The sequence below is a fragment of the Hippopotamus amphibius genome, chromosome 2, assembly GCF_030028045.1.
Source record: "Hippopotamus amphibius kiboko isolate mHipAmp2 chromosome 2, mHipAmp2.hap2, whole genome shotgun sequence".
NCBI classification, from domain to species: Eukaryota; Metazoa; Chordata; class Mammalia; order Artiodactyla; family Hippopotamidae; genus Hippopotamus; species Hippopotamus amphibius.
Window position 1 is genome coordinate 144,218,778 of NC_080187.1, and position 14,517 is coordinate 144,233,294.

At 42.4% G+C, this 14,517-nt stretch overlaps 1 protein-coding gene across 6 annotated transcripts in view; it reads left to right on the forward strand.

Annotated features, from left to right (window-relative positions):
• ZNF592 (zinc finger protein 592) overlaps positions 1–14,517 on the forward strand; it is a 51,847-nt gene that overhangs the window by 18,289 nt on the left and 19,041 nt on the right. For all 6 annotated transcript variants that reach the window (XR_009051350.1, XM_057722106.1, XM_057722102.1 and 3 more), the window contains one exon: positions 6,199–8,461. Coding sequence is in view for 5 of the 6 variants with exons in the window: in XM_057722101.1 (XP_057578084.1) it covers positions 6,199–8,461 (2,263 nt within the window). In the remaining variant the exon portion in view is untranslated. The remainder of the gene's footprint in view (positions 1–6,198; positions 8,462–14,517) is intronic.

Below are 14,517 nucleotides of genomic sequence, written 5' to 3' on the forward strand. Positions count from 1 at the left end.
ACCCCTTGTGTTTCATACAGCTTGAGTTATTTTTTGCTTTATTATCCCCTGGGATGCTCCTTCTGAAATAGAAAGCTGAGGGGAACTTTTATTTATCCATTTTAAAATTCTTAACTGTTACAACAATAACTGAACACAGATTATGTCAGTATCTATGCCATATTCAGTCATGTGGGGGAGCAGGGTAGAGTTCACCTACAGGCTGTAAAACATGCATACATTCATCCTTCCTTTTAGTCCTCATCCAACAAGCAGTGGCAAATCCAAGGAAACTTAATTTTGTCATCTCACAGCCCAGTGTTCCCTAGGAAAATCACATGGTCTTTCACGTTCATCGTGTAAGTCTGTGATGTTGTTTCCTTGTCTCATTGGACAGAGTATACTCAAGGGAGATCAGAGTTTTCTTAAATTTGGAGTGCCTCTGTCCCCTTGATATCCTGTTATTGAACTTTCATTAATCTATTGTTGCTGAACTTAATATTGTTAAGAAAAACAGATGACCGAGTTTAACGTTAATTGAAATTCAAAGGCTTCAGTGCTGAGGGAAAGAAAGCTCATGCATTTAGTGATAATTCCTTGTTCTTAGTTTCTCAGAGACTTCTAAAAGTTTTTTTCTAGATTTAAATAAGCGTGGATGTTACGTTTATATATTTTACCTTTAACAATATCAATGTATTTTCTGACTAATGGATTAAGTTGTTGTTGTTTTTGGCCTATATCTTTTATTTACTTCAAACTTCAAAAATGCTGCCCTCTGCTCTCTAGTGCTTGAGGTTTGATGAACAAACCTATACTTCAATTATACTCCCCCTTTCCCCTAAATCTTCATCTCTCTAGAATAAAATAGAGTTCTAATTTTTAGGCTCTCATTAGAAAGCTCTTCCATCTACTCAATCTCATTTCTCAGGACCTTTTCCAATACATCTTTCTTAAGGTATGGGGAGCCAAAACTGCAGCACATCTCACTGTGGACACTGAGTGGTTTTGAATAAAGGCAGGATCACAAGTTTTGTTTTGTTTCTGGTGTCCTTTCTGATAATGCTCAGTGTTCTCTGGGCCTTCTGTGATGAAACATGCAACATAGTGTCTTTGGGGAACAGTCTAAGCTAATACTTCTCTATTGAACAGATTAGTTTAGAACTCGTTATTCTAACCATAACCCACTATTCTAGTATAATTGGAACTGTTTTTCCCTAAATGTTCCTTCACATTTGCCTTTACTGATGCTCCTTTGCCATAATTTTGCCTATTCATACATCTCCTGAGAACTTGTCTTTTAATTTTGCATTCTGATTTCTGGAACAGCTTTTAGGCCATTTGCAATCTTGAAGGTTTCATTTTATTGCTTCAACAAATATTTATTGAGTGCCTAATGGAGAATGCAGCGATGAATGAGACAGATAAGCCTCCTCCCTCATGAATCTTACAGCCTAATGTTTTTCTGCTAGATTATTGGTTCCCAAAGCATTGAAACCTCCTTTTCAAATTAATTTTTTCATGGACTCTCATTCAGTAGTGGTGTTTTTAATGGCTGGTCATTGGGAACACATTTGTGGATGTGAAGTTGGGTCCTCAGTGGGTTAGGAACTACCATTCTAGGCAATTTATGAAAGCATCAAGCTCTGGTCAAGAATGGTCAATGGGTTAAAAAACGCTGTCATTCATGGTTTCGCATAAATGACAATCACATAAAGACAAACATACATACAACATGGAATTCAGTTTGTTGTTTTTAGGTGGAATTTTGGCATTAGAAATTCTGCCTGCTAGTTCTGCCATAATCACATTATTTTTATCCCCTCAAAGAATATGTTAATTAGGCCTGATGAGGCCCTTTCAGAATTAAGGTGTTCCCTCCCTCTCACCTAGTTGATATATTTACTTAACTGTTTGGCAAAATTTCCTGGGAAGCTAGTAGACCCTGTAAAAACTGGGTTTTTATATTCACTTTACTTTTTTTTTCTTTTTTTAAGTTTCCAGATCTTCCCTGAATAGAAACTTATCCTGAGAGGATACAGTGTCAGTCTGCCAGTTTATCCTCAAGGGATTTGTACATATCTAGCATGATTCCAACTCCTAACCTTTGAGTGAAATTTACTCTCAGCCTAGGGCCCAGAGAACCTGGAATCCTGCTTTGCCTGTTGACTAGACCACTCTAGATCACTGGGTGAGCTCACCATGCCTGGATCTAGCTTGTTCAGGTGCTTCAGGATAAACCGTGATGAGTGCTCTGCAGGGTGGGCCATGGTTCCTAGGCTGGTATTGTGAACATGGGGCAGGGGGCATCACCTCTGAGTCCTGAGGACTGCCCCCAGGCAAGGTAGGCAGGCAGCTGTCTGTGGTTTGCTCTTTCCAACTTTGGCTGCTTGCAACCTGTTGCAGACACTGGTGTAAGCTGAAGCTTTTCATTTTGACTACACCTTTACTTTTAATTAAGTTACTTCACTGACTTTCTAGCTGGCAGTCCCTTGCTGAGTCATGCCAAATGTGCTTTAAAGAGTTTTATAGTAATGATTTTTAGAGTCCTCTGTAAGAAGCTCCTCAAATTTTTTGGCTTGCCTAATTTCTTCTCCTTTTCATAGGTTAAAAATGTAATTTAATAAAATTACTTAAGCAATAAAATTTGAAATAGTTTGAATAAGTAATTTGAAAATGCAGATGAAAAAGAAAGAAAATCTCATCTGTTGAGATATTTCATAAAAACTATGCATATTAAAAATTTCTTTTTGTTTTAAATAGAGATTGTACTGTGTATACACTTCAGTATCTTTTTTCCTCATTTTATATTAGGAGTATTTCTCATAGTGTTAAGTATTGGTCTGTAATGATGCCTACATTTAATTGTGTAAATAGACCATAATTTATTAAACCAGCTTCCTATTGTTGGAACTTTAGGTTGTGTCTCATTTTTTGTTATAAAATAATTTTGTGGGCTTCCTAGGTGGTGCAGTGGTTGGGAATCCGCCTGCCAATGTAGAGAACATGAGTTCAATCCCTGCTCCAGGAAGATCCCACATGCCGTGGAGCAACTAAGCCCGTGTGCCAAAACAAAAAACAAAAAAAACCCCAAAAAAACAAAAAAAAATAATTTTGTTATACATAATTCTGTAATGATTATTTTTGTCACTTGCATATCTATTTCCTTAGAATGAATATCTGGAAGTGAAATTATTGGGCCTTATGTATGTATTGCTAAATTGCTCTTTAGACAGGTTGTATCAATTTCTATTACTTTCAAAATGCTTATTTTGCCACATCTCTGCCAACACTGGGGATTATTAGTTTTGGAAAACCTTGGTCAATTTAATAAGCCAAAAGTGTTTCTCATTATTTTAATTTGTATTTCTCTAATTTCTTTGGAGGTTGCATGTTTTGTCATGTATGAAATGTCCATTTGTGGTGGTTCTTTTTTTTAATTGCCTGCTCATCACTTTTGCTCATTTTTCTAATATATTGCTTATCTTTTACTAACTACTTTTAAAGGGCCTTTTGTATATTAATAAAGATATTAATTGTAGTAACTATCATATGTTGCAAATATTCCTTTTGGTTGTTTGCTTTTTAACTATGTGTTGTCAGGTTTTTGATGAATTAGAACTTTTTATTTTTCTTTGCAGTTTCTCCTTTGCTTTTATAACAGGGTACATTTTTATTAATTTCTATTTTCTACTTATAAACAATATGATACTTTAGAGCAAAGTTTAAAGAAATACAGACATTTGGGTACATTGTGAGTCTTTTATTAACAGTTATCAATTGCTGCTGTTTTCGGTTTTCCTTACTAGGGCTAAATAGAAAACAGGATTTGATCTTTGGCTTTTAAAGCTGTCAGCCTTGGTATTTAAAATTCAAAGGTTATAAAAGTTTTTCTACTGCTGATATTGAGCTGCCATACTGTTTATTAACTCTGATTTTCTTAGCAAAAGACACTTTTTGCTCTGACCTCTGACCATTCTCAGCCAATCTCTGAGATTTCTTTGTGTGGAGAACATCATCACCTTCATGTAGCATCTCTTTGCTTCCAGCCTCTGTGACTTGGAGTTAAACAATAGTGGGCTCCTCGTTATTCCTTACACACACCAGCAAGTACTACCCCTCCTCCCCCACAGGCTTTTCCCTGTTCCTTAAAAAGACTGATCTATTCCACCCTTCTCAATCTTTTTTTCCTAGACAGAAGTGGGGGGGGGGGGGGGGGGGAGTCAGAGAAAAGCTTATAAAGCAAATACCACACAGGTGTTCCCTTATAGTTGGGATCAGCCTGCATAGTAGTTCACTTGGTATTGGGATGCTGATTGCTTCCTGTGGTATCCAGTATATTCCCCTCACTTATGGGCTCCAACACTTCTTTTCCACAAGACAGTCATTTGTTGTCCAGAAAGTTTAGATCTCATTTCAGTGAGATAGTCTGCCAACTCATATTTAGTTAAGATAATTGGTATTTCACTTTATTAGTATCTACCATAATTAGATATCTTCCCAATGGAGGGGTCTGTTTCATTTTCTGTGAGAACTCTTAAGAAGGCGGATGTGTTTTGTTGGAGCTTGGTGGGGTGGGAGAAGAAACCAAAGCTGCAAGCCTGTTGATCCCATGGGGTGGTAATAGATATACCTCTGCCGGCTGCTGCTCCCCTGTGGTTTTAAGTGGGTTTTTGGGGGGTGGGTTTGTTTGTTTTTCTTCATTTTTCCTTTTTAAAATTATAAAAGCAATCTACCAGCACAAAAAAAAAAAAGTTGTGAAAAAAATAACCCGCAGTGATCCCACCACCCTGCATAAATTACTTTTCTCTTTTAATCTGGGCTCAAATGCATACTTGGTTTTACATTGTTATAGTTTACAACATTTTTTTTTTAAGCTTAACACTGTAAGTAATTTTCCATATTGCTACATAGATTTCATAATTGGGATTTTTAATAACTACATAATAGTCTATCAATTGTTTAGCTATTCCCTGTCCTTGGACATTTAGATTCTTTGTGTGTATGTGTGTCTCCTTTTTGTGTTGTTTTAATAATGCTGTATGCTTTTACATATAGCTTTTGGGAATTTTTGTTCTTAGGATAAATTTCTGGCAGTGGGGTTCCTGGACCCAAGAATTTGCCCCTTATCTGGTTCTATGCGGCTACTGTACTGCTTTCTAAAAGAGTTATGTCAGTCTGCATTCACAAAGACTTTCACTACAACCATGGTGTAGGAAATACTTAAGCAAGGAAGGCTCCGGGATGCTGAAGCAGATGCAGGATTTATGGGCTGAACAAGGGAGATAGTGGGGGTTTTCTTCCTCTTTCAAGCAGGTTTGAGCCATTTAAGGGTGAGTGTTTTAGTAATTTCCTAATGGAAGGCCTCTTTCATGGGGCCTTGGGTTTCCTCCTTTGTAGTAGTTTTGTAGCTCTGCTTCTCCAGATCATGAAGGAAACAGGTAGATTTTCTTTTCTTTGTGTGTTAAGTTAAAATTTAGGGCTTCTGCAGAGCTATTCCCTGGCCAGTTTCATAACTGTGTGCTTCTTTGAGAGTCACCCTGTCCCTCAGGTTTAGTGATCCATTCACCGACCAGTAACGAGGAATCAGGCAGACACTGACTAGACGAAAAACACCTAGAGGATGGTATAATTTGCTAGAGTTTGCTAGAGTTTGTTAATCCTGGCAATAGTAAATCATTTTGGATTTGATTGAATTCATGCAGTGAAAAAACATGTATACAAAGTTAATGATTAATTACTAACAGTAAATTAGCAGAAGTTATAGCCAAGTCTCATATATGAATCAGAAGTTTTCTAAAGAACGAAGGTGCTGAGCCATGCCTCTTATTTTTTTAAGAGCTGAGTGATCGTTTTTTCGCTAGTGCTTATGATCATGGAGTGATGATATTCTCTGAGAAACTGAGGGAGTGTGGTGTGAGTGTACCCTCTTTCTGGCTATGCAACCAACCAGGAATTTCCAGGTATTGATGTTTACAGCCTGCAAGGCAGGCTTGTTACTACATACTAACTTTTCTTTCCACTCCTCCCACAATGTCCCCCGCATTTTGAAAACCTGTTGGGGTGAAACTCCGGTGTGTGACTTCACATAGTATGGAGACTTGTGCATACGCGTGCTGGCTCCGTGTGTGTCAGTGAGATGGGTTTGAGATGAAGATGGTGCTGGGCAGAGCCCAGTGGGATTCTGGTGATCACTGATTCTGTTCTCTGTTTCTGTTACAGCCCTTGCCAGCAGCCAGCCATGGGGGATATGAAGACTCCAGATTTCGATGACCTGCTGGCTGCCTTTGACATCCCAGATCCCACCAGCCTTGATGCCAAGGAGGCCATTCAGACCCCTAGTGAGGAGAATGAGAGTCCCCTCAAACCTCCAGGCATGTGTATGGATGAGAACGTGGCCTTGTCTCACTCAGGATCAGCCTCAGATGTGCCGGCAGTGAGTGTCATTGTCAAGAACACCAGCCGCCAGGAGTCATTTGAAGCAGAGAAAGACCATATCGCTCCCAGCCTCCTACACAATGGATTCCGGGGCTCGGACCTGCCTCCAGATCCCCACAACCTAGGCCACAACTGTGGGAAGTTTGATTCCACTTTCATGAATGGAGACAGTACCAGGAGTTTCCCTGGCAAGCTGGAACCTTCCAAGTCAGAGCCGTTACCAACTTTTAACCAGTTCAGTCCAATCTCCAGCCCAGAACCTGAGGATGCCATCAAAGATAATGGATTTGGGATAAAGCCCAAGCACTCTGACAGTTATTTCCCACCCCCTCCTGGGTGCGGGTCTGTGGGGGGCCCAGTCCTGGAGGCTCTGACTAAGTTTCCAGTGCCAGAGTTGCATATGTTTGATCACTTTTGTAAGAAAGAACCCAAACCTGAACCCCTGCCCTTGGGGAGTCAGCAGGAACACGAGCGGGGTGGGCAGAAGGCAGTGGAACCTCACAAGGAGCTGGATGCCAGTCGATTCTTTGGGGAAGCTTTGGAGTTCAACAGCCACCCCAGTAACAGTATTGGAGAGCCTAAGGGGCTCGCCTCGGAGCTCGGAAGCTGCTCGTCAGTCCCCCCCAGGCAGCGTCTCAAGCCAGCTCATTCCAAGCTGTCTTCTTGTGTTGCAGCCTTGGTGGCCCTGCAGGCTAAGCGAGTGGCCAGTGTCACCAAGGAGGATCAGCCTAGCCACACAAAGGATCCCTCAGGGCCCACAAAAGAGGGCTCCAAAGGCAGCCCCAAAATGCCCAAGTCACCAAAGAGTCCCCGGAGCCCTCTGGAGGCCACTAGAAAAAGTATCAAGCCATCAGATAGCCCTCGGAGCATCTGTAGTGACAGCAGCAGCAAAGGCTCCCCTTCTGTGGCTGCCAGCTCCCCACCAGCAATTCCCAAAGTCAGAATCAAAACCATTAAGACATCATCAGGGGAAATCAAACGGACTGTCACAAGGATCCTGCCAGACCCTGATGATCCCAGTAAGTCTCCTGCTGGGTCACCTCTAGGAAGCGCCATTGCTGAGGCCCCGAGCGAGGTGCCAGAGGATGAGGTCACTGCCCTGTCTGGGGCAGAGCACTTTCCCGAGGTGGGCATAAATTCAGGGAGCCCCCAGGGTGACAGGAAGGGGGATGAGAGCATGACGAAAGCCAGTGAATCTTCGTCTTCCTGCTGCAGCTCTGGGTCCCAGGGCCCAAAGGGGGCTGCCTCAGGCTCAGAGGTGGGCAAGAAGCAGCAGCAGAGCACAGCACTGCAGGCATCCACCCTGGCCCCTGCCAACCTCCTGCCCAAAGCCGTGCACCTGGCCAACCTGAATCTGGTCCCCCACAGTGTGGCCGCATCAGTGACGGCCAAGTCCTCAGCGCAGAGGCGGAGCCAGCCACAGCTCACGCAGATGTCGGTGCCCCTGGTCCACCAGGTGAAAAAGGCCGCCCCACTGGTCGTGGAGGTCTTCAACAAGGTCCTCCACAGCTCCAACCCTGTGCCCCTCTACGCGCCAAATCTCAGCCCTCCTGTGGACAGCAGGATCCACGTGCCGGCCAGTGGGTACTGCTGCCTGGAGTGTGGGGATGCGTTTGCCTTAGAGAAGAGCCTGAGCCAACACTACAGCCGGCGGAGCGTCCACATTGAGGTGCTGTGCACACTGTGCTCCCAGACGCTGCTCTTCTTCAACAAGTGCAGCCTGCTCCGGCACGCCCGTGACCACAAGAGCAAGGGGCTTGTCATGCAGTGCTCTCAGCTGCTCGTGAAGCCCATCTCTGCGGACCAAATGTTCGTGTCGGCCCCTGCGAACTCCATGGCACCAGCAACCCCAGCTCCCCCATCTTCACCCAAACACAGCCTCCCTTTGAGCAATGCCAGCCCTGCCCTTCCAGCTTTGCCGCTCTACCCAGACCCTGTGAGGCTCATCCGGCACAGCGTCAAGTGTCTCGAGTGTCACAAGCAGATGCGAGACTACATGGCTATGGCTGCACATTTCCAGAGGATGACGGAGGAAACCGAGGGGCTGGTAAGCAGACCCTCTCTGTGATAGTTGTCAAGCCCCTGGTTCACACGGGTTCCATGACTGGGCATGGAGAGAGAAGCTTGATGATGTGGGGCAGTGGTGGCATCTTAGGAGTCTTAGAAGAGGAATCTGGCTTGCTGGTTAGCGGCCCACCTGGATATGTAGTGCTTGCTGTTTATTGGGAAAAGCATCCTGCCCACAACTGAGGGGAGACCCTGAAGATTTAACAAGCGTATTTATGGACACTCTGCTCCCACTCCATGGGCTCTCAGGGCCCATTGTCGGGCGGGGGCTAGGTCTCTACTGGATGGTCCCCTGGTCTCTGGCAGCTGGCAGCATAGTCCTTGCATGTGCCCAGAGAACTTGGAGCAGAGGTAGTGCATCACTGCCCTGCACCTCAGTCTGTACTTCTGAGAACCCTGTCTTTACCAGTGGACGTAGCTGTTTTTGCAGAATCCCTTTGGGGACGCTGTCATAGGGCAGGATTTATGTGGAAGGAAGGAGAGTAGACTGACATGGGCCCCAAGGCAAAGGCTTTGGAGCCTCCTCCTTTCATCTCTGTTCTCACCACTAAGAAAGCAACTGCCCTTATCTCTTTTCCGTTTCTTGGTTATGCATGATGAGATCCTGATGAGGGTGTGTTTTGTGTGTATGTATGTGTGTGTGACTTAAGTCATTCCATGCTGAAAACACCCTCTGGCACCTTGTGTGTCAGTGATTGTCTGTGCAAGGTGCTCTGAAGAAGCAGGCCTCCAGAAGGCTCTTTTTTTACCTTCTCCAGGTGGCTCTCTTCACAACATAGCCAAGCCCACCCCCTCATCAAGCCTCCCTAAGTCAGGGCCGCAGAGGCCTCGAAGGAAACAAACCAGCTCTTTTCACTTCAGTTCACAGCGGCCCGCACACCTGTTGGTGTCTTGATGCGCTCTGCACTTATTTTCTGAGTGCCCCCTGTGTGAACGGAGGCTCTGTGTCAAGAGCAGAGTTGCCTGAGAGCACGGATGCCTATAGGAGAAAGTTGCGCTATTCTTCCAGGAGCTCACGATGGTTCAGCAGGGGCAGGGCTCCCCACCCAAACTGATGGAGTGTGCAGCAGGCTAAGACTAGGGGTAAAACAGGCTTATAAACATAGCTGCATAGAGTTCCTCAGAGGGCCTAATTCATCTTGGTTCCAGGCATAGGGAAGGGGCCATGTGGATGTGACATTTGAGTTGGACCTGCAAGATTGAGTTTGGAGGCAGGGGAGGGGCAGGGGATGTTCCGGGTATAGGGAACAAAGGTATGGGAAAGTGCAAGGTGGTTTGAGGAACAGGGAGCTGTTGGGAGTGAGGGCAGCCTTGGGAGTGTTGGGCTAGAGACAGGAGGTGGAATTCAGCAGGCAGCCCCCAAAAGGGGCCAGCAAGGTGCTGTAAGTCACTGTTTTTTCTCATCTTCACCTTCTCTGTTTCAGTTTGCATTTTCTTTCTTTTTTTTAAGAGCATAGGCTCAGTAGTTGTGGCGCACAGGCTTAGTTGCTCCGTGGCATGTGGGATCTTCCTGGAGCAGGGATCGAACCCCTGTCCCCTGCATTGGCAGGCAGATTCTTAACCACTGTGCCAGCTAGGAAGCCTGCGTTTTCTTTCTGGTGAGTTAGGTGGAGTGTGAGCCCCTCAGGCCCTTTCCTTTGGGGCTTTAGGTATTCCTGCTGTACCAGCATGGTTGACTTGAATGGGATCACTTCTTCTGGGTCATGTGATCAGAACCTTTGCCAGTGGAGGTCTGATGCCTGTGCCCATGTTTTTTCCCTCACACTTTTCTTCACCTTTTAAAATCTGAACAAGCTGAGGTCTGGGTGTAGGATCCCAGGCTGTCACCCTTCTCATCCTGCATCTTCTGTTTATTTCTCCTCTAGCAGGAGCTGGAGAAGAGGGCCCCCCCCCAGAGGGAAAGGGAGAGACTGCTGTCAGGCTCTCTCAGTCAAGCTCTATTACCTCACAAAATCTCCTGCCAATAAATGTGGCATCAGAGTCTCAGGGAAAGGGGAAGGCTTGAGTTCTGGAATCAAAATCTAACCTTGATAGCTCCTGGTTTTGGGTTTCCCAAGATGGTACCCAGGCTTCAGGCCATATCAGGAGCAGGCAGTGGACCGATGGGGTGGGGTTGCGCTCCTCTCTAGGGGAGGAACTGCAGGACAGCATGTTTGGGCCTTCTTCCTGGGAGTCTGAACCGCTTATGCCTCTCTCTGCAGTGGCTAGAGGGGTCATTCCTCTTACATTCCAAATCACCTTGTAGGGCAGATGTCAGCACAGGGAGATTATTTTTTCTTGTTCTTAAGTTTTTGTTTAACCATAATGTCTTTATCACACCTAACAAAATTAATAACAATTTCTTAGTATTATCTAATACAAGTCCGTATTCAAATTTTCCCTTCATGTCAAAATTGTCTTTTTACAGTTGAGCTTGTTGTGAATCAAGATCCAAATGTGGACCACTTGTGTTTGTTATATCTTTTAAATTTCTCAGTCTAGAGCCGTACATCTTCCTACGCCACACAACAAGCCTCCCTCTCCCCGGTATTTTTCACGTCATTGCTTTTGTTAAAGAAACTTGGTCATGTGTCCTGAGAATTTTCCAGGACAATTTTGAGTTTGACTGATTGCTTCCTCATACAATTAGTTTGTTCTTCTATACTCTGTATTTTATCTGTAGACAGAAGTTAGAATGAAGACTTGATTAGATTCGGATTCAGTCTTGAGGAGTGGGGATACTGTGTTCTTCATAATTCATTACTTCAGGGAGGCACAAAGTGCTTAATTGTCTTGGTTTTAATGATGCTAAACTTGATCAGTGAGTTCGAGTTGGTGATGTTCTGATCCCTTCCTTATAAAGTTTCCTATCTTTTTACCTAATGATTTTAGCATTCATTAATAATTGCTGCTTGAGTCAGTAATTTTATTAGGAGTTGCAGGAGGGTGTTTTAAATTTTACTATTTGTTTTTCATTTATTAGCTGGAATTCTGTTTAAAATATCTTTCCTTCTTCCTTGAGGGCTATTAGGTTACCCTGAAATATAGTTTATGTTGGAAAATTGGTAAATTTATTTCCCTCAGTTAACAGTTTTCATAGTAGTGAATTGGTGCCCCAACAATCTTAAATGGTATTTTGAGAGTCCCTCCTCTTTTTTTTTTTTTAAATTCTGTAATTTTATTTTATTTTATTTTATTTTATTTTATTTTATTTTATTTTATTTTATTTGTTGGCTGCATTGGGTCTTCATTGCTGCACTTGGGCTTTCTGTAGTTGCGTAGAGTGGGGGCTACTCTTCATTGAAGTACACAGGCTTCTTATTGTGGTGGCTTCTCTTGTTGTGGAGCACAGTCTCTAGGCATGCGAGCTTCAGTAGCTGTGGCGTATGGGCTCAGTAGTTGTGGCTCAAGGGCTCTAGAGCACAGGCTCAGTAGTTGTGGCACACGGGCTTAGTTGCTCTGTGGCATGTGGGATCTTCCCAGACCAGGGCTCGAACCCATGTCCCCTGCATTGGCAGGCGGATTCCTAACCACTGCACCACCCACCTCCTCTATTTTTTAAAGAATTGTGGTAAAATACACGTAACATAAAGCTTACCGTCTTAACCATTTTTTAAGTGTACAGTTTAGTAGTGTTAAGTACATTCACATTGTTGTGCAATCAATTTCCAGAACTCTTTTCATCTTGCAGAACTGAAACTCTAAACCCATTAAATAACAACTCCCTATCCTCCCCTCCCCCTTCCCCCGGTAACCACCATTCTACTTTCTGTTTCTATGAATTTGACTATTCTAGGTACCTCACATAAATGGAATCATATAGTGTTTGTCTTTTTTTTGACTGACTTATTTCATTTAGTATAATATCTTCAAGGTTCATACATGTTTTAGCATTTGACAGAATTTCCTTTCTTTTTAAGGGTGAATAATATTCTGTTGTATGTACCACAATTTGTTTATCCATTCACCCATTGATGGACACTCGCGTTGCCTCCAGTTGTATTATGAATAATGCTGCTATGAACATGGTGTACAAATATTTTTTCAGGACCCTACTTTCAATTCTTTTTTTGTGTGATCAAATATTTTATTTTATTGAATTATAGTTGCTGTACAATATTATATTAGTTACAGGTGTACAGTATAGTGATTCATAATTTTTAAAGGTTATACTCCATTTATAGTTATTGTAAAATATTGACTATATTCCTTGTGTTGTACAATATCAATTCTTTTGGGTATATATCCAGAAGTGGAATTGCTGGATCATATCGTAATTCTATTTTTAATTTTTCAGGGAGTTCCCATACAGTTTTTTACAGTGGCTGTACTATTTTACATTCCCACCAATAGTGCACATGGGTTCCAGTTTCTCCACATCCTCACCAACATTTGTTATTTTCTGTTTTTTTCATAGTAGCCACCCTAATCAGTATTAGGTTACCTCCTCTATTATTTTAAGTGTTAGTGTTATAATGAACTCATTGGTTTCTATATATCCCGTATGTTTATGTGTTCAGTCATTCTTTTTTTTTTCTTTTTCATTATGGTTTATTACAGGATATTGAATATAGTTTCCTGTGCTATACAGTAAGACCTTGTTGTTTATCCATTCTATATATAATAGTTTGCATTTGCTAATCCCGAACTCCCAATTCATCCCGCCCTAACTCTCTTTCCCTCTTGGCAACCATAAATCTGTTCTCTAATGTCTGTGAGTCTGTTTCTGTTTCATAAATAAATTCATTTGTTTCACATTTTAGATTCCGTACGTAAGTGATTTCATATAGTAGTTGTCTTTCTGACTTACTTCGCTTAGTATGATAATCTCTAGGCCCATCCATGTTGCTGCAAATGGCAGTATTTCATTCTTTTTTATGATTGAGTAGTATTCCTGTGTGTGTGTGTGTGTGTGTATACACACACATACATACCACATCTTCTTTATTCATCTGTCCGGGGACATTTACGTTGCTTCCATGTCTTGGCCATTGTAAATAGCACTGCTATGAACATTGTAGTGCATGTATCTTTTTTAATTATAGTTTTGTCCAGATACATACCCAGGAGTGGGAATTGCTGGATCATATGGCAAGTCTATTTTTAGTTTTTTGAGGAACCTCCATACTGTTTTCCATAGTGGCTGCATCAATTTACATTCCTACCAACAGTACAGGAGGGTTCCATTTTCTCCATGCCCTCTCTAGCATTTGTTATTTGTAGACTTTTTAATGATGGCCATTCTAACAGGTGTGAGGTGGTACCTTGTAGTTTTTATTTGCATTTTTCTAATAATTAGTGATGTTGAACATCTTTTCATGTGCCTATTGGCCATCTGTATGTCTTCTTTGGAGAAATGCATGTTTAGATCTTCTGCTCATTTTTTGATTGGGTTGCTTTTTGTATTTGAGTTGTGTGATCTGTTTGTATGTTTTGGAAATTAAGCCCTTGTCAGCTGCATTGCAAATATTTTCTCCCAGTCCATAGGTTGTCTTTTCTTTTTGTTTATGGTTTCCTTTGCTTTGCAAAAGCTTGTAAGTTTGATTAGGTTCCATTTGTTTATTTTTGCTTTTATTTCTATTGCCTTGGGAGCCTGACATAAGAAAACATTGGTACAATTTATGTCAGAGAATGTTTCGCCTATGTTCTCTTCTAGGAGTTTTATGGTGTCATGTATTATATGTAAGTCTTTAAGCCATTTTGAGTTTATTTTTGTGTATGGTATGAGGATATGTTCTAACTTTATTGATTTACATGCAGCTGTCCAGCTTTCCCAACACCACTTGCTGAAGGGACTGTCTTTTCTCCATTGTATAGTCTTGCCTACTTTGTCAAAGATTAATTGACTGTAGGTGTGTGGGTTTATTTCTGGGCTCTCTATTCTGTTCCATTGATCCATGTCTGTTTTTGTGCCAGTACCACGCTGTTTTGATAACTGTAGCTTTGTAATGTCTGAAGTCAGGGAGGGTTATGCCTCATGCTTTGTTCTTTTTCCTCAGGATTGGTTTGGCAATTCTGAGTCTTTTATGGTTCCACATAAATTTTAGGATTATTTGT